Here is a 20442-nt window from a genome sequence, read left to right as displayed (position 1 = left end):
TAAATCCTGTTTTCTTCTGTTTGCATTATGGTCTCTGAACATCTCGATGACCCCACCCCTCCTTCTCTCTTTTATCTTCCATTCTCTCCTCTCTTGGCAGCAGTCCCCTATCCTTCTTTTCCCCTCCCCCATTTCCCCCACCCCCACCATCCAAATGGCCCTCCGGTCAGAACACAAGATGGTCAGTGGGTTGTATATTATGTGGTGTATCCATGTTCATTGTTTTTCTGTTCTGTTCTCCCAAAAGCCCTTTGAAAAAATACTATTTGTCCATTTAATTTAAATGTTTATATATATATATATACAGTAAAAAAATCTATTGTTTAGAAGTGTTTATGTGCATTTGTTTTGCTTGTAACTTCTCTGTATGCACTTGTACCTATGTATGCACATACCACTTGAGCTGATTGGCAGGTCATTGATTAACCTTAGCCATGCCCACATTGCCCCATGGGATTATATTGTCAACAAAGGCTCTGACAAACCACTAGCTACTAGCCAACAATGCTGGGACACAATGTTGCATGCTGGGAATGATAAATGGAGATGATAAGGTGAGATGGATGTTAGGCGAAGCTTTGATGTGAAGAATTTATTTTCTGTTTGAATGGGATAGTTTTAGTTGGAATTTGGTACACGGTGTATGCAGCAGTATAGAGACCCTGCAGGGTTCTGTACTGTCTTGGGTGTTTGGGTGGTGCTTAGTCCCTGCTGAACTACAAGGAAGTGTGTATTGCTAAATGTGCATTGTGTGTATGTATGTATTCGTATTTGTGCAGCCCAGAAAGATCACAGAAAATTTTAAAAAGTCGGGCTTACGCATACGGTGCTTTTGTAACAGTAACTCCTGGTAAATTAACCAAACATGCTGCACAAAAAGCACATATTCACATTGTTTGAAATAAACTCCAATCATCACCTTCTTCTCTTCAAGCTCGTTTTAGAAATGTAGAAATGCTACTTTGAGCTTCCTGCAGTGCACCACACTACTGTAGCATGAATGCTTAAAGAAAGTTGAGGCTTTTTCTCCCCCTAAAAACTGGATTATTTATTATTGTGGAAATGCCTCTGGCTCTTCTGTGAGAAGCTTCCTGGGGCTCATTTCTCAGCAACCATCCAGCTGTAAACCTTCCCCGTCTGTGTGCACCCAGAGGACCCTGCAGAGGGAGGTGTCACACAGCCACAAAGGCATTCGCAGAAAAAGTGAAGCACTGCTCTGCTCTGTGGATGTAAATTCTCTCTTTCTCCCTCTCTCTTTCGCTGCTGTCCAACAGCTTGTCCAAGAGATGAAACTCCCACACACACAGGCACACACGTGTCTCTGCCTGGCTGGTATGCTTCACTGCAATGTCAGGTAGGGTCTTGTGCCTGTAGAGCAGCAGGGCTCAGATTGGATTCCTTGGCTCCTTGGCTCCTTGGCTCTAGTTTATTGCATGGAAGGTTATGCCTTGATAGGGCTTGTGGTTAGTCTCAGGTCTGTGTGTGGTGAGTGTGCTTGTGTGTACAGCTGTGTGAGGATAGAATTTGGATTTCTGCCTTTAATTCCCAAAACACATTCCTTTTCAAATGGCTTTTCCAGTCAGTTATTTTCTATGGCATGAAACAGAAGACAGCCATACTGATTGTCTGTCTTCCACGGCTTCTGTTTTTGTTCATTAAAGCCCCGAAAGCGCTGGGAGAAAGAGAATGACAGCATAAGAGAGTACAGTTGTATTCCTTGGCTTGCTGTCTTGTATCACTTGGTGGCTTGTGAGGAGTTTTCCACAGTGAAAAAGATACTCAGAGCTTTTATGTGTGGTATTTATCAAGTATTTAGGAATGAAGTGTGTCCTCAGAGGGAAGAATGGATGGTTTATTCCACTCATATTTTCTGCTCAGTAGGGAAATAGGTCAGCAATGTTATCCAGAGCTGGATCTGTGTTTGTACTTAACAGGTTCCTCATACCATTTGAGTTAAGATAGTGGGTTCAGAGATTTTTTTAATGACATAAAATGTGGTATACCAGAGAGACTGGGAATACTGGAATGAAAGGGGATGGATGCAAGTGCAAGGAATTTGTTGGAGCTCTCTGCCTTAGAGGGCAAATCTAACGCTACTGAAGCAAAACTATGTTATATGTACTAAACAGGGTAGTTACAGGATAATGGTAAAAGCCTAAATAAAGGATAACAGTAGGATAAGTAGAGAAGAGTTACAAAGTGAATAAACTGATTTAGTAATATCGTGAGAAAGCAATCTCTATCTTAAGTTTCCTAATAATAGCTAACATTAGCCACTATGAGCTGCTGGTCATAACAGACCAAGTAGGGTGTAGCTGGATTGAGCAAGGGAGCATTGTATTGATTGTACTCAGTTCAACTTTCATTTCTAAGAGGAAGAATCAGTTATTTTTATCTGTCAAAGGTTACAGAGTCAAAGCTTTTATGGTGCCTTAAGATGTTTTTTTGTCCAAATTATTAAAGTTAACAAAGTAGACAGCATGTAGCACACAGCGACCCCTGTGATCCCAAAAAGTACTATACAGTGTCATATGCAGTTTTTAAATGGAGGGAATTTAGATTACAATTGCTCTATATTTTTAGTTATTGTTTTTTTTTGCCTTCTCAAGTTAATCTTTTTTTTTTGGTTATTTTTTGATTGATTTACATGAACTAAACTAAACTCACATTATCTTGATATGGTGAAACAGCTCAACTGGCTAAATGGCTAAATTGATTTCAACTTTTTAACATTAGTGGCTCCACATGAACAAAGACAGGGGTTACGATAACATTCATGTGACAACCACCTGTTAGCATGTGACCTAATTTACATACCTGGGTCACATGAAAACAACTAACTAAACCATCTCCTTGACAATAGAGCAGCACTATCAGCTGAGAAAGGCCAGGAGATGTGGTTGAAAGCTCTGGAAATAAGTAAGTTGGACACTTTTTCTTTTCAAGACTGTTGAAGTCTAGTAGCAGACCTTGAACCTTTACTTTGACTCCATCATCGTCAGTGTTATCCTGTACAAGTACAACAAAGGCTAAGCTAAAAAGAAAAGTCCACACACACTAAAAAACCACCTGCAGCTTAATCTTCCTCTACAGTAAGAGTTGCAAACATTTCTGTGGATTTTGATTCTCTCTACCACCATAAATAGCGCTGATGGGAAGAAGGGAATGTTGCCATGGTGACACAGTGCTGTGGCAGCCGCCGGTAATTATTCTGGTTTAAGTGCCAGCGGAGGCACACACGAGCTGGCACGCAGTGGCAGATAGTGACACCTGGACACAAGCCTCTCAGACGAGACTGAATCGGGAATTTATCAGGCCAGACGTTAGTCGCACAACGTTTTTGGCTGCGTGTGGAGAAATGTAAAGCAAACTCAGGAGATCAAGGTCAAAATCTAATAGAATAAGAGTGTGTATTCAGATATTTGTACAACGCTGGTGTAACAGCAGAGATTTAGAGGTTTGACAGCAGGTTGGGAGGCTGAAACACGGAAGCTTGTTGAGTGTAAAAGATGTGTGTGTCCATGATGTTATACAGTGAATATCATGTGTTATATGATACAGTGATGTCACCTGGTTATTATCCTCTCAGTTACATGGGCAGACTGGTCAATAAAGTGGACATTGTGTGTGTGTGAAGACACTGCCTATGGCTCAAAGTGTGTGTGTGTGTGTGTGTGTGTGTGTGTGTGTGTGTGTGTGTGTGTGTGTGTGTGTGTGTGTGTGTGTGTGTGTGTGTCGGAGAGGTTGCAGGCAGCCTGTTGTCCAATATGTATTTGATATGGGTATTAAAAAACACAAACATAGGCTACTCACAATTCCCTCACCGCTCTCCCACTCACACAGCCTACATTCATGCAACCACACACACACACACACACACACACACACACACACACACACACACACACACACACACACACACACAACAAAACACTCCTAGGATAATATTCAGCTCAGTGCTTTACTTCCACCAAGCAGTAATCCCCCCCCCTCCTCTCCCCTTCTAATTTTTATCTGCTCTCTTCCAGGCGAGGCCAACCTGACTAATCATCCAAGGTGTCAAGGTAAGGTTGTGTTTGCCTCTCACCAGCCACTCGCACTGATAACAACATGAGCCCCGGTGTGTTTTTCATCCGGGAAAACACAACCCCGGCGTTTCAACAAAAACAGGAATTCCTCAGCGTCCTTTTTGAAGAAGAAGTTAAAATTGGCTTCTGCAGCTCCATCTGATTCGCCACAAAACTTCCTTCAATGCTAGAAGACGGGGAGGAGTGTTCCCCCCCCCCAACTCCCCACACTCCCCACACTCCCCGGTCGCATTAGCATAGGCGAGCACAGAGACACAATGGAGTTTTTCACCACCGGTGCAAAATACACATATTCTGTACACACGCATACACATTGCTGCAGACGGGAGTTTTTGCCTCATGCACACGCCTGGAGAGGAAGAGACGGGAAGAGATAGATTGACATATTTTTGTCACCGTCTCCCGATTCTTGCCAGGTGTGCTGTAGCTGTCTTGTCGGCTGATTGAAAGGAGAAGGGCCTGCAAAAGAGGGCAGATGGATAGATAACCGGAGAGAAAACACTCCTGACTTTGTGTTTTCTTCCTGCTCGCTCTCTTTCCCTGCAAGTCATCTCGCCTGTCACCTTCTCTTTTTCATCACCTTTTCATTCCTGCCCTCCATCCATATCATACACAAATATCCTCACATGCACACACAGTGGAAAACAAACCCTCCACTCCACATTCATCGTTCTGAGTTTTTTTTAGAGTAGCACACAAGCTCATCGCAAGCCACTGCCTCCCCTGCCGTGAGGCACCGCGACACCACACAGTGCCATAAATCACCCATGATAACATCAGGGGTTCCATCAGTTCAGTGAAACCCAACTTTGGCTGTTAGACAGAGACGTGATGAGGTTGCTTATGCTGTGCGCAAAGCCCAGACACAAGTTGTGGAGGCTCTGGTGTGAGGGCCACTGCAGCAGACTCCCTGTCTGCACTGCAGTCTGACTCTGCTATGTGCTGCCACCTGCTGGCCACGTCTGGGCACAGTATGCAGTTGGAGTTGCTGGTTAACAGGAGATTTGACAGTATTATTAAACCCTTTGTTCCTCATTAATTAATCTTAAGGAGGAAAGTGATCAAAGACATTAAAGGACCTGGATAAAAGTAAGATTTCAGGGCATCAGATGAGTAAAACATGTTTTATTAAAGATATCACGTGTAGTTTCTATCCTCTACAAATGGTCAGATTGAAATGTTCATGTTGCTACTCATTGCTGTTTCACAATAGAATTGATGGGTGACTAATGCAGTTTCCTGTGATGAAGCAGCTGAACCAAAATCAACTCAATCCAGTGTTTGCTTGATAAATAAGACACAGTTTGCAGTTTGCCTGGTTGTATCCTTCAGTAAATTGCACTCGTCCTCAGCAAACAATAATCATTTCGGATGTGCTGAAAAACATGCAGATTATCCTACTACATATTTAATCCCACATAAGGTAATACAGTGTGGGGTTTCCACAAGAACTATTTGCATAGTGTTTGTGTCCACATAAAACATGATCTAACAAGAAAATCATCACTTGTATATTATTTAATTTTGTTTGTGGGTTTTCAGTCTGCAAAGAATTATAATAACAAATTTTAATGCGTCTTTGTTTTTTTTTGTTTGTGTTTCCCCAGACAGTACCTGTCAGATGTCCTCTCTTCCCACAGTGTGATGCGTCATGGCTCCAGTGCTGAGTGGAGTGTGGTGGGGGCCGGAGGCGGGTGTCGTCGGGTCGGGGGCGGCAGCTGCTACTGGGGTGGCGTCTTGGCTGGGCAGTGGGCAGCTGGTCCTGGCCATCATCCTCAGCACCCTTACCGCCCTGCTGCTGGTCTCTGTGCTGCTGCTTCTATGTGCTAGCTGCCAGGGGTGAGCACCCTCACACACACACACACACACACACACACACACACACACACACACACACACGTACATGTACTTACATGTTACAACAACAGTTTCTTGGTGTTGTGTATTGACGCATCCTGCAGCCAAATATCTAAGCAGAAACCACTCCTGCTGGAAATGCCGGCTCTGCATTGTAGTGTTCAAATTAGTGCAAATACCTTAGAGGGCATTCTAAGCTACAGTAATTATAGGTACAGCTACAATGAAGAACATTTCTGCTGAGAACCAATAAAGAATGTCCTCAGGGATAATATGGCTTTGGTATAACAATTATGAATGGATATGTGTGCTGTTAAAGGGGGCTGGCATGTAGAAAGTGTTGTATTGTAGTTTTTTTTCTATATACCCAAGAGTTAAGAGCTGTAATAGCCCTAAGCAATGAATACAATCAATAAAAATACCAAGAAAAGTACCCAGGCTAATGCATTGCTGTTATCGTTACTTTTTAAGTGGCAGGAAGAAGCCAGAAACCAGCAGACAACCTGTGACATCTATATTTTGAAACAAATTACCTCTTAAAAAGCTGGTAGCTGATGGAATATAAGTCCCCGTATACGTTGGAGGATTTGAACACCCTTAAACCTGACAACCGGCACTTAAACCCTCATAGTTATTGTTCCATTTAAGCCAAGAGCCAAAACAATAAATAACAGAGTCCTGCAATGATCCGAGGAGAGACGCAGCTTAATTTTCCTTTAGATTCACACAAGACGTTCACACCACACATTGCGATATTAGGGCTGTCTGGTGTCCTCTGTGATCTGTAATAATCCACCTTTTATCCCTCTCTCTGTTCTTTCACTTTCCAGTCAGAAGAAGGCAGCCAATGGACACCCAGCAGGAGACCATGAGAACCTCATGAATGGAGTGAGTAAGACTTGGATAGATTAATGAATGAACTGCAGATGTTGAATAAATAGTTCAACATTATACTAATATAAACAATATTTAAATAAATATACTCCTAGTTAACTTAGCTTAGCATGAAGACTGGAGCAGAGTGGAAACAGCTAGCCTGGCTCTGTCCAGAGGTATACAAAATCCTCATACCAGCACCCTTAAAGCTTGTCAGTTAACATGTTAGTTCTTGTTTGTTTCATCGATGCAAAAAAAAAGCTTGTGGTTTTGTCAGGGTTTATGGGGTGGTCTTTTTGTTGGCCAAGTGCAGTCACTTCCTTCCTCTTGTCCAGGAAATGACCCAAAAGTCAAACATTTCTTTAAGGGAAATTAAAGGCAGGTTTTGATAGCATATTAGAGGGCGGCTTTGATGAAGAAACTGAATTCATTTCTAAAATTGTGATAAGTTTCAAGTTTCACTTACTTTATTTTTGTGTGTGGGAGTGTGTTATATTAGATGTGGAGGAGAACAGCTGTGTGTTTTGAGTAGGCTTGCCACAGTGCATCAGGCAGATTAGTAATTACGTGTGTGAGAACATTCACATTTACATATAGACACATACACACAGACACACACACATACTCTCTCACATATGCAAACAATAGTCTGTAACCAGGTCAGGGTTCTGTAACATCTTGGGATTCTGGGAAAGTAGAGAAAGTCAAATGATTAAATCTAAACGTTGGAAACATCTTAAACAGAAGCACCCACACTGTGATACAGAAGGAAGTACGTGCACACAGCAAGACACACATACTTAACATACAGTCCTCATTACTCCCTGCATGTGTGAGTGACATGTCTGTAATCAGGCAGTGTAACCACTTGTAAATGAAGCTGTGGATAGAGCTTCCACATTGGCTGCATGCCTGAGGAGTAGCGCGCACACACACACACACACACACACACACACACACACACACACACACACACACACACACATCCTCTGACATTTGTCTTCTAACCCTCTTCCATTACACTGACACAGAAACATACACCAAACAAAACCTCCCTACACATAGCTGATTGACAGCCTCCAGTTGTTGGCAAGATTGTTTCTAAATTGCCGGCAGCCGCTGATAGGAAGTGGTTACTACTTCTGCTAAGAGAGCACATGTGGGAAATTCAAGTCATTCCTGTTCACATGTCAAGTTATTATACAATTAAGTTTATGAGTTCAGTTTATTTAGAAAATGGACAGTGCAAATTGAGAAATAAGAACCTGCCAAAAATAAGCCAAAAGGCTATTTTTTATCTGTAGTCCCTGGCCAAGATGTTAAATAGGCTTCCAACACAGAATGGCAGTTTAAAGATTGGAAAAGGACAAACACATTTAAAAACATTTATACTTAAAGCAACTTTAGCAGAATTGTAAATATAGTAGTTGAAAATACATCAAAGCAAAAACTAAACAGTGCATGCAATTTAAAGTATTGTAGTGTATATTTCTTTTTCTTAAGTCATTGAAAAGAAGAATGAAATTAAATTCAATAAGACCATTAAGACTATATATTATTTATAGAGTTGACATTTGCACTTTCTAGGTATGTACTACTCATAATGTCACTATGTGTTCTGCTCCTGACCATCGTGTCACGGGTGTAGATAATAATTACCAACTCCCATAATACTGATGCTTCAGTAACCAAGCAACATTTAAGTGTGACAAATGCCTGGCTTTCAAAGACTAAGTGACATCCACTTACTCTCTTATCCTGTCACTCCCTCTGGGGCTTTGTGTGTCAGCCTTCATACTCCCATGTGCACATACACATTCCTTAGAGCCTTTTAGCATTTGATGGATATCTTCACTACAACCCTGCAATTGCGAGGTGGTCAAATAGTGTTCAGAAGGGGCCCACTGAAATGACGGACCATGTCACAGCCTGATAGGTTAAATGGGGTTCTTTGTCGTTGCGGATGAGTAGATTAGCTCTCCTTGCTCACCTGCAATCAGTCTGACTGTCTTCGGCTGCGACCATGGCTGGACATGGAGGCACTCTCTCCTTCGCCTCCCACGTTTCCTGTTTTAATTACGTTGTTTAAATGTGTCTTTAATTCCATCTGAACGTAGACTTATTAAACTTGTGTTTCCAGCCAAAAAAGGAGTGTGTGAACAATTTTGGTGTCCTGATAAAGTTAACAAAGTGTTGAAAGCACAGGCTCTGTGATTGTATGGTTTATGGGTAGATTTGAACACACGCTATAGATAACTTTGGAACACTAGCCTATTTTCAAAAGTTATCTTTATAATTGTTCTACCATGAGGATCAGCATGTGGATGTGGAATAAAATGAGAGAAGACTGAACTTAGATGAGGCTGAGAGACTAAGACTTTATCTTGCAGCTACTTCTCACCGTGGTCAAGAAAATAAAACAACAAAAGAACAACATAAGAGATATTTGGGGCATAAAATAGTTAAAAGATTACATCATAGACACCAATAGTTATGAGAGTATTTGACCACTAGGTGGGGTTGTGGAGCTTCTGATATGCAACCTTCTTCACACAGAAGGAAAACAACAAACCTAAACAAAGAGAATCTTGACTTGCACCAGTTGATAATCGTTCATAGTGTTTTCGAAGCTCTTAGTAGTGAGTGACGGAGCGACACCTTTGCCTGCACAAACAAGACACTTCATGTTTAAAGTACATTTTGATAAATCGTGCCTCAATGCGGCAGGTGCTCAGCACATGCAGTGTTTATTAATGCCGTTTCTGTTATTTTAAGTGGTTGCTCACTTCTAGAGCCGATTTGGCTGCTGATTTTGCCACGTGATGTAGCAAATATAGAAACAGCCTTCAACTGGAAGACATGGTGTAAAGACTCAAAAATCTGCTTTGCTTAAGTGTCCTTGAGCAAGACTGAACCTCTGCCAGCTGCAGGGTTGCTCTGTAGCTTGGACTTTACTGTAGAGGGCAGGAAGGTAACATAGGGAAGCAAATTTCCCTGTGGGTATCCATACTGTATTATCTTCTAGGGTTTTCATTTGTATTCATGTGACAGCACTAATGTCTGTCATTTTACCCCCCTCAGTCATACTGTGCTATTATTTTTGACTTGGTTTCAGTGTCTGTTGTTAATGAACCACAGTGACATTAAAAACATGAAGTGAGATGTGATCATGCAAGATTTTTAGGCTGAGGAAGGATGAGAAATCAGCCCTACTTGTCAAAAACCATAACTGAGATAAGAAAAAGCAGCATTGCATCTTCATAACGCGTAAAACATTTAACGTTTTTTATTTTTTTGACATGTGAGCTATCTCTAAATGTCTTTTGTTGGTGGGTAAAAATGCACTACATTTAATATGCATGCGTACCATACTGATAATGAGCTTGAATTAATCAGTAATGTGATTGGAAAAGCTAAGAAAAGCACAGACAAAGAACAGGGAAGCCTGGAAATTGTAATCAGTGCTGCAAATATGAGAGAAATCCCCCAAATCCTGAAAAATAACATTACAGTCTGCTGACAGTGGCTTCTGGATTGCACCGAGGTGTGAAAGTCATCTACCCGGTGCAAGCTGACCAGTGCAAATTGATTTCTGTTCTCTTTAGGAATGTCAATGTTTTTGGGGCTGACGTGTAATTGTAATAATGACCTAAGAATGGATGTTTTAAATGCTTCAGTTTTGTTTGCAGCGAGTTGAGCTGCCAACGTCTGAGCTTCGCCCAGGACAAACATCTTGTCGTTTGTTGTGCAGGTGTCGGAGAAAGAGACAATCAGCCAGTCAGCAGACAGTCCAGCGACTGATGTGGCCGTCAGCACCTCTCACAATGGTCCTCTAACCAGCGGTACAAGTAAGACAAGATAGTTAGCATCAGCATGTCATGTCTTTGTTGTCCGTGCAGTATTATGTATGGTTTCAATATATATATATATATATATATATATACACACACACACACACATATATACTATATACTGATATTGGAGTCAGTGCTGGCAAAGTACAGCATGTTTGATATGATAATATCATTTGCTCGGCAGCTGGTGTTATGCAACGTTTTTGTTGTCTTTCAGTCTTAGTTCATGTGAAACCTCCGCTGTTTTTTTACAGCCATATAATATTCTTAGTCTTTCTTCTTTTTTTTTTTACTACATATCAGAGACAGAAAACTAGAAATAGTAATGGATTTATTCTGCAGGGATATCTGACTCATTACAAAACTACTCTGAAATAAATGATAATACCATCTTTCTCTCATAAAAAACAAATGAGAATCTTTTTACCTGCCCTGACTCTTTTTTTCTCTGCTCCACCAGTCCTCACAGACACACAGGACACCAGTCCACAGCCGTCAGAGGACATGCTCTCCAGCCAATCAGAGCTCAGGTCCTCCAAGTGTCCTCAGGACCGTGAGCTTCCCAGCATTCCTCCCAACAACGCCCTTATTGGGGACGGACCCCCAGCCTCAGGGGACAGCACCTATGAGGTCAGTGTTCACCACACAGCAGCCAAATTGTGTCTTTAATTGTACTGAGCTTGAATGTGGCTGGATATTAAAACTTGGTTGGTTGGATTGGTGATTGATTGTTTGATTGATAGAGCTCAGGGTCAAAATATAGAGAGAAATAATTTTTTTCCTTAAGCATTTGATGAATAAATTGAATTTACAATGAGAACACAGAAGCATTAAATGCATTTAGCTAATTGTCAAGCATATTAAAGGACCCAGTGTATGTATCTGATTTCCAGGTGGTGAAAGAGATTGCTGTGGCTTCACGTGACGTCAGCGTCGAAGACTCCCTGTACGAGACGGTTAAGGAACTCAAAGACCCCCCAACGCAGCTCGGCCTCCCCAACGGTACCGTCCAGCTGAGCTCCGATGAACCTCACCATCATCCCTCTGCCCATCTCAACGGCCACCTTAGCCCCTCCACACCTGAGCGGGGGCCCCTGTGCACAGGGGTGGAGTACGCCTCCATCGACCTGAATAAGAAGAGCCGTCACAGCGCGGACATGGAGGCCAAAAGGCGCTCTGATAATGCCAGCGTTCCCTCCCACAGGCCTCTGGAGGAGCCAGAGGAGGACTTGCCTCCACCGGTACCAGAGAAGGTTCTGGATGAAAATGACAACCAGCCTGTGGTGATGAATGGGCTGGCGGGGGCTGGGCTGCACAATGGAGAGGTAAGAATAGTGTGTGTGTGTGTGTGTGTGTGTGTGTGTGTGTGTGTGTGTGTGTGTGTGTGTGTGGGTGTGTGGTCTTACATCTTATGCACAGGACTTACAATATTTAAGAAAAGTTACATATTGTTGCTTTTAGAGGTTGATTTTGAAGGTAGAAGCATTTCTTTCCTTTCTAATTTAAGTTAAATTTAATATTAATGCATAAAAGACTGAATAAACCTACACAAAATGTTACTAACTTGTTCATTCTCATCCCAATCATAATAGCACTGTTTATTCTTCTTATATAAACTTGAGGTGTTGGATCTGCTTTGCAACACGGTGTGTATATGTCAGCGTACAGCTGGCCTTACCATGAGACCACAGAGAACAAAGAAAAGGGGAGTTGTGTCACCACTACAATTATCATCTGCTAAGCTGCCTGCTCAGGGCTGCTTTAGGGAGAGTGACAGACCAAGGCAGAGAGAGAGAAAGGGGCAATGGTGTAGCAGTGAATATGGGAGCTGAAAGAGCAGAAGAGAGTAATAGATGAATAAGAGATAGTGACAGAGAGATGATGGGAGATTGACTCAAAAAGAGCTGAGAGAACTGGGAGGCATAAAGGGTGAAAGAGAAAGAGAGTCAAGAGTGAGAGACAGAGAGAAAAAAAGAAACCCAGCGGCATACAAATGAAGCCATCTGTAATAGAGAGGAGGGGAGAGAGAAGATATGATGATAAAGAAGATGAGAAGGAAGAGGGGTGAGAGATGGAGATGTAAAGGAGAAAAGGCGTGAGAGAGAAAAATAAGAGAAGGAAAGCGGTTCAGTGAAGATCTGCTGCTGCTGCTCTCAGCGTGCTGCCGTCCACATGCGGAGATCTATCAGAAAAACACACATGCACCAACAAACCAACAAACACATGCGCTAACACACTCTCAGAGCTCAGAAAGAATTGCATCAGACTGTTGACAAGCACACAAACATCACGTTGTCAATCTGCCACGAAACGGCATGAGGTGGCAACTGCTCTTCTCTACACACTCTTCCTCTCTTAAGTCGTGTTCATATTTCTTTACTCCTGCATTACTTACTTGTAACTTGTTTCAAAGGATAATAATTTAATAATTTTTTTAGCAGTGCAACTGATGTCTGCCTCTTTGGTCAAACTGAAGAATCTCAATCGATATTGGCTGAATTGGTTGAGGTTTGGTACAGATATCCATGGTGCCAAGAGGATGAATCCTAATGACTTTGTTGATCCCTTGACTTTTCCTTTAGCACTGCCATGAAGCTGAAAGTTATGTTTTTCAGTGAAACGTCTCACGTGCCATGAATTTCGGTACACACATACATACATGCCCCCCTTCGGTGATCCATACTTCCTAGTTGCTGTAGTGTACTCCGTCCTTACAATTGCTTCCCCCCTCAGCTCTGGCAAACCAGTAATTGCTGGTTGAAGTATATCGCTTCACTACCGGTGTGCAGCGAATGTCGCCATAGACACCACATTTAAAACCTCTGATATACTGAAAAACACAGAGAGACTGACCTGCCGGTGACAGGGTTAATTGGTACTTGTTTGGAGAGGACCTGAATGTCAAGCAGTCAGTTGCTGAGATTTGTGAAGGTGGTAACATCACTAAAAAAGTCAGACAGGGCAAGGGACATGAGCAGCCAGATGGTCATACAGAACAAAATCTTAAGTTAGCCAAACTTCTTTTAGAAGAGCTGTCCATTATAAGTATTCATCACAGTCTTCCTGGTCCAACTTTGAGGACCAGAAACCAGAATTATCCTTTATTATACTGTTTTCCTTGGATCTCCTTTCCTCTCTTCATCTTCACCCCCCCTTTCTTTATTTCTCTTCTCCTGTTTAAGTCACATCTCTCTGTTCCTTTGTCTCTGCTGTTGTAGCCAATTAGTTAATCACTGCTGCTCATTTGGACAGCAGGCGAGTCCAGCCTCATCTGACCCTCGTATACATGATGAAATCTTGATCTACTGAGCTACAATATATCTCCCAACAACCCACCCACACACACACACACACACACACACACACACACAAATGTACTCATTTATAAACGCACCCACATGTACTTTGTTGGCATGTCTAGTCAGCATTAATTCTGTTATTTCTCCCCATCCCCCTGTATTACACACGCACTCACAGATACTACGACGTGTGTGTTTACATATAGTCTGGTACACATAGACTCCCTGGGGCTGATTTAAGGTTAACCCTGAATGTTCCCGGCTCCCCGTGGTTTACGCCCGTGTATGACCAGGAGCTGTCGGTGATTTGTCTTGTCAAACCAAGTGTGTATGTTGTGCGTGTGTGTGTGTGTCTGAGCCTAGTGAGCGCCAGCTGGCCACTATCACTATGACAGTTAGTCTGGCTTCATGATGGATGATGCAGGCTATAGAAACTCTCTCTCTTTCTCTGACTTTCTCACACACACACACACACACACACACGCACACACACACACACACACAGTTGCTGGGGTGCCTCTATGTAAATCACTAAGAGGAATCCCCTCAGGTAGCAGCTCGGTAAATGCATTTTTCCATACGTACACATGGTGTCTAGTTAAACATTCACTGCAGTCATACACAGAAACACACACTCAGTCTTTTTTTTGACCCTTCATTCACAGTATCTTTGATCCTGTGCAGTTGTACAGTTATCGAACCGTTATGAACAGCAGTAACACTTGTTTGCAGTCATTTGCCTGTGGGCTTTTCATGTGAGGTGCGTGAAATTAATTTGACCCAGCCAGCGGGCTGCTGGGATAGACGCTGGGGACACGGCCCAGGTAAACTGCTGGTCAGCACTGTTGAGGCGCTAAAGGGAATCGTTATTTCCTATCATTAAGATTTCAGAACATAATATGTGTGCGTGTGTTGCAACATATAATTTGAGTTGGTGTTGATTGGTGGTTTATATATTTTTGCATATCCACAGTTGGTTTAGGGTAAGAGGCAAGACTGCACATAATCTGAGCTGATGTATTCAAACCGATTTCTATGTGCATATGTCAACATGCACGTCAGCATGATTGACACACTGACACCTGAGTCGTCCATCTTCTGAGGCCGCTGTAATCAGCTTACTGTCATACTTGCGTGTCCTGTATGTCATTGTATCTCCTGCGTACACATGAACACATTCCCATAATCCAATCTTACATACACACACGCAAACGTTTCATTGTAACACGTCAAAATATTAATCTCTCAGATGTAATGCCTCGATGTGTAGACACAAAACAAACACACGTCCACATGGTGTTACATGTCTTTATATTAGTTTAATATGCATAAAATAAAGTTTAAATTTGAAGTCCATTTGCAATAACCCAGGGTAAATACTGTGTTTATTGCTGACTGTGACTGACTTAATGAAGATTCCACTTAAGTTTGCAGTGATAACTTGAGCCAGGAAGAAGGAGGCAGCAAATTAGATGAATAAATATTGTGCGACACACTCAGAGGTGCAGCGACTGGGTCAAGTCACCTTTGTCCATGATTCGCACAAAGACTCCTCCGGGGCACTCTGCCTAATTGGTCGACTAATTAAAGCAAAATGAAAAAGGCATCTGCTGCATTACAGAGTGTGTGTCGGATCTATAAAAATAATCATGTCTCCGAACGTGCGTTATCCATAAAGTAATCATATTGATTTACACTCTTTGAGAAAATGCCAGGGAAACATGTATCTGCATGAAGATAATACGACACACAGCCAGGGGTGGACGGCTTGATGGATGATCTCCTTGCACAGTTTTTCATACGCTGTATAAGAACGTAGCTTGTGTGGCAACGTGCCCTTGATAAGCACCAAGTACTGCGCCTCAACAAGTGAACAGCTTTCCATTTTTTCAGATGCATCAACATTAACCTTGGTGCCTCCAGCCAAGGACTTTGTAAAACCGAATTTATTCCCTGCATCCAGTCAGAAAAATAACACAAAAAGCAATGTTTTCCTCTCAGAGAAGTGTGCGAAAATGAAAACTATTTAGTGAACGCTGGCAGCAATATTGAGGTTCTTGTTAGACTCCTGAGGTGTTTGGAGCTGCTGTCAGATGTGCTTTGTTGATTAATGGCTCCCTCATCGATCATAAGGCAGACAGAGGCTGTGCACAAAAACATCACACTCTCTGTCACTGCCTATTGACTTTCACTCAATAATTTTCTTAATGAATGGGTGGTTATATACAACATCAGCTTTGTATGAATTGCAGCAGAAACAGCAAATGCAGCGCCTGTTTCTCTAGTTTAGAAGTTCACTTCATTGATCGGTTACCAAGCACTCTCTTAAGACATTCTGAGAGGTGTTTGATGTTTCTGAGAACTTGTCAATAGTTTACCAGCATGTTTTAGTAATGCAGCTCAATAAGAACTGCAACCATATCTTAATTGCAGTCGTGCAAAGTTATTTGGAACAGCTCTAGCAATACCTTAAGTTTCAGTATTAAAGCTGCTTCTGATTATAACAGAAACTGTATAAAGTCTACATATTGATACTTTTTCCTGTACTTTTTACAACAGGAAATTCTTAAAAATAAGAATGTGTGACAACCCCTCCAACGTTCCTAACTTTCAGGAGAAGTGAGCATCCACGTTGTAGCCTTAGGAGTGTTTTAAACGTCTGATTCTGCACTCAGTCTATTCTTTCTGCCATATCTAAATGTATCTTTTTGTTCTTTCCTCCTCCAGTTACACTCCCCTCTGTCTCCTGCACCAGGGTTCGACAACCACATTCTGTCAGACAATGAGGTAAGTGTATGTTAAACTCCCTTATTCCCCAAACTGCCGTTTCCAGGCTTGAGACAGCAGCACTTTAACTTGGTGAATGCCAATGCTCCGAGCACCAAAAAGATTTTAAGGGGAAAAAAAACTGGTATAATACTCATACAACATCAGACAATACGCTCTGAGGGAAAAACCTAGCAGGGATCTTTTGCCAGAAATGCATCAGTTTATTATTGTGTTCAAATTCCTGTTATCCCAATAAATGTATGGTTATGTTCATGACAATTTTATACAGTTTCGCTAATAACCCAAATAAGGACCATTCACATATTGTCACATTATGTGTCTTCTCTGTCCCTCAGTCAGCAGTGTACTCTACAGTCAACAAAACAAACTGTGAAGATGCTGTGAATGAGGAAGATAAAGAGCACGACTACAGCAGCATCGCAGAGATCAAAGGTCTCGTCACAGCCTCTTCCTCGAGCGACCTCTACGCCACCGTCCGAGATATCTACACCCAGCCCGATGAACCCAAACTGGGGGAAGACCCCAACTTGGAAAGCATGGACCCCGGCTACGAAACCATCCGCATCCGAAAGACTAGTAGCTCGGATGACGACCACAGGGCCGGGGTAGGAGCGGAGGGGTCAGATGCTGGCAAGGCAGAACCCGACTACGAGAGCGTCGGAGAGTTGGGTCTGGGCCGTGAAACGTCCCGCCTCTAAGTTTTCCCCCCTCGTCATCTTCATCCGTGTCGGTTTGGGAGAAGCTTCCTCTCTGACGGCTTACAGACGTCCCTGTAGTGCTTTGAACCGCCTTCCAAGCATGCATTTGGTGCATGACTTGGGTGGGGGAATGGCTCACCACAGCATCTATCATCAACGCATGAGTGTCCTCTTTACAGCTTGGGTACGGTTTATCATATCTGAACTTTTAATTTATCAACCAGGGTGAATGTCATTGGTACTGGTAGGCCTGCTAAAAAAAATGAACTGTAGTACCTCAGTCATTGGGCATTAATCATTAATCATGGAGGAGTGCACTTTGGATCATCATTAAATTCCTCTTTTGTCTTTTTTGACATGTTTTAACACTTGAATGTGAAAAAGTTCAAATAAATAAACTATCAAATAAATATCAAATCAGAGCACACGTGCAGAATTTTAAGGTGTTAAGCCGAGGACACTTATCAGTGCCTGTCATATAAAAATTTTAAAAAAGACACCAAGAATTCAGTGCCATATAATCATGAAATTCATGCACTTACTGTACACACGAAGGTAACATTATTTCCTCCACTTCTGCAGCTGCTTGTGACTTTCTAGCTCGCTCCAGATGACTTTCAGTGTTTTATTGTGTCAGATGGTGAATTTCTTGGCTGTTCTTTGTCTGGTTGGCAGCACCTCCACTGTGGATTCTCTGCTTGAAATTCCTGTGAATGGGTTTTAGGCATCGAAAGCAAAAGCCAGACTTATCTGTGACCAAATGCTTAGCAGAAAACAAACATAGCATTTAATACAAACTGCAAACGCAAGGGTTGAACATGTTACAGGACAGGAGAAATTAATCACCTAGAACCAAAATGGATACCAGAGATGAGAGGAAAGGCTGGCGGTTTCACACGAGTTTGTGGTTTTCACAATACATTTCAAAAAGCATTTTTAGATGTTTTACAGTCCATGTCAAGGTTTTTTGTGAGATTCATATTTATTTGAAGATGCATATTGTTGTGTAATTGTGAAATGTTACAGAGTGTGTTTGTAAGAGAAGAGTAAAATAGGGTTTTATAGAAGTTTCTAGCATTTTTATTAAGATACTAAATGAAAGTGATTTGTGAGATGACAGTTTTAAAGGTACGCTTTCCCCTGGCTTTTTTTATCCATTGTTTTTAAAACACATAGATATGACGAGACCTATGATGAGACCATGTTTTTCTTTTTTCTTTTCTCATTTGCACAGGGGTCAAAACAAATATAAAAGATGTGTAATGTACAAACTTGCATTATTAATGCGACTCTGTATTTTTTGGTTGGTTGTCATGTATTTTAAGCCTACTCCTGGTACAGTATACAGTCTTCAGTTGGCATCCTGGATGATTTTAAAGCACAAGGATTGATATCATGGTACTGCATTTAAATACAGCTTATCAAAAGCATCATCACAGTCTAGTTATATCTGCACAATTTGAACATCGGATGCTTTTGAAGTTAGTAGAAGCACTCTGAGAAAAACATATCTGTCTGCTTGTAGCTTGTACTGACGACATGCCAACCAAGGCTTGTATATAGTTAGAGCACTATTTTAACCAACTGTTACTTGCTGGAAGTTTTATGTAAGCTTTTACTTATTTGTACAATGTCCAGAGTGGTATCATTTTAAACTAAGCCTGTTAAGAGCACTGATGTATGTCTGCATTGTTTTAAGGAAAACTGAAACCCTGCTTTTCACCTTGTATTGTTACTCAAAGCTGTCAAATAGCTTTTGAGCTCTGAGTAGTAACCAATCAAATGTCGGAAATATGGTACAATGTTTTGGTACATGCATTTTAAGAAACAGTAAGTGTGGTACTTTTATTTAAAAAAAAAAAAAAAAAGAATTAATGTCTCAGTACTGTTGTTTGATGTTTGTTTTCAGATTAACAGGGCCAACGCTTTTTGCTGTAAATATCTCTTTTACCGCTACAGTATCTCTTGTCTTTGCAGAAAAAGAAAAAAAATGGTGTCATTTGTTTCCACCCACATCAAAATATTACAGCCTTACAGTATCTCCAGCCTTAGTTCATGTTTCATTAGACATGCAGGAGCTTGTTGCTGGTTCAGACAAACACAGCCAGCTCAAGCTGACTGGCATTAGATTCATAAATGGTATCATACATTTGAAATGCTGTTGATTATCCTAGCAATGCTACTGTGAAAGAGGACTTTAAATGTATTCCACTCCCAGTATTTTAATAACAAAAATGGGTAAATTAAGCCCCCCGAAAAATAATAATTTCTGCATAGAGGTAATTATTATTATTATTACACCAGAAAAGATAAAATACAAACCACTATTCCTACCAACTGATGTGCCTGTGTATCAGGGTGGTGCCATCATTTAGATATAATGGTGTTCACAGAATGCTATAAATGACCTCTAAGGAAATTATCTGTCAAAGGGGGGCGTTTTAGTGCCAAATCTAATCAGGACAATACACACACAGATGCAGTTAATAGATACTTACCTAAAATCACTTATGCTATCTAGCTGTCTGTCTTAGTCACACACACACACACACGCACACGCACACACACACACACACACCCCTTCAGGGAATGGGGGTGTGGTACGGTTTTGGAGATGCTCCCTCACTGCCTCTCCTTCAGCTGTGCTACTTCTGTAATGAGACCATTTGTTCCCCCTACAACCAGACAACTCCATGGTGACACCTGCCTTTGATCACAGGGCAAAGCCTGTTTTGGACTTTATGGCCACATCTGTCACTCCGCTCTGTCCGATTTCCATTCTCTGCATGTAAATATTTTATGACATTAATTGTTCTATTAAAATATATATATAATAAATTGTGTCATTGTGTCTTCTTATTAACTTGGGGCCCTGTCATATAGAAAGATTGTAAGCTGCATATGATTTTCTAAAAACATTAAGTTTGACATTAATTAGGCTATTTGTTACCGGGATAACATTCACTGGTATATTCTCTCT

General features: G+C 41.6%; 1 protein-coding gene across 1 annotated transcript in view; it reads left to right on the top strand.

The window, feature by feature from the left end:
- The window catches only part of pag1 (phosphoprotein membrane anchor with glycosphingolipid microdomains 1), a 48532-nt gene extending 28232 nt beyond the window's left edge, over positions 1 to 20300 (top strand). Inside the window, exons 2-9 of the mRNA XM_051391404.1 lie at positions 4029 to 4064; positions 5696 to 5927; positions 6776 to 6833; positions 10573 to 10669; positions 11136 to 11305; positions 11569 to 12000; positions 16702 to 16761; positions 17100 to 20300. Of these exons, the coding sequence (XP_051247364.1) occupies positions 5740 to 5927; positions 6776 to 6833; positions 10573 to 10669; positions 11136 to 11305; positions 11569 to 12000; positions 16702 to 16761; positions 17100 to 17462 (1368 nt within the window). The 5' untranslated portion in view covers positions 4029 to 4064; positions 5696 to 5739 and the 3' untranslated portion in view covers positions 17463 to 20300. The remainder of the gene's footprint in view (positions 1 to 4028; positions 4065 to 5695; positions 5928 to 6775; positions 6834 to 10572; positions 10670 to 11135; positions 11306 to 11568; positions 12001 to 16701; positions 16762 to 17099) is intronic.
- Positions 20301 to 20442: the final 142 nt, after the last annotated feature.

This window comes from Dicentrarchus labrax, unplaced genomic scaffold (genome assembly GCF_905237075.1).
Source record: "Dicentrarchus labrax unplaced genomic scaffold, dlabrax2021, whole genome shotgun sequence".
In the NCBI taxonomy this organism is placed as follows: Eukaryota; Metazoa; Chordata; class Actinopteri; family Moronidae; genus Dicentrarchus; species Dicentrarchus labrax.
The sequence above is the reverse complement of the archived record's forward strand: the minus strand, read 5'-3'. Positions and strand labels throughout refer to the sequence as shown.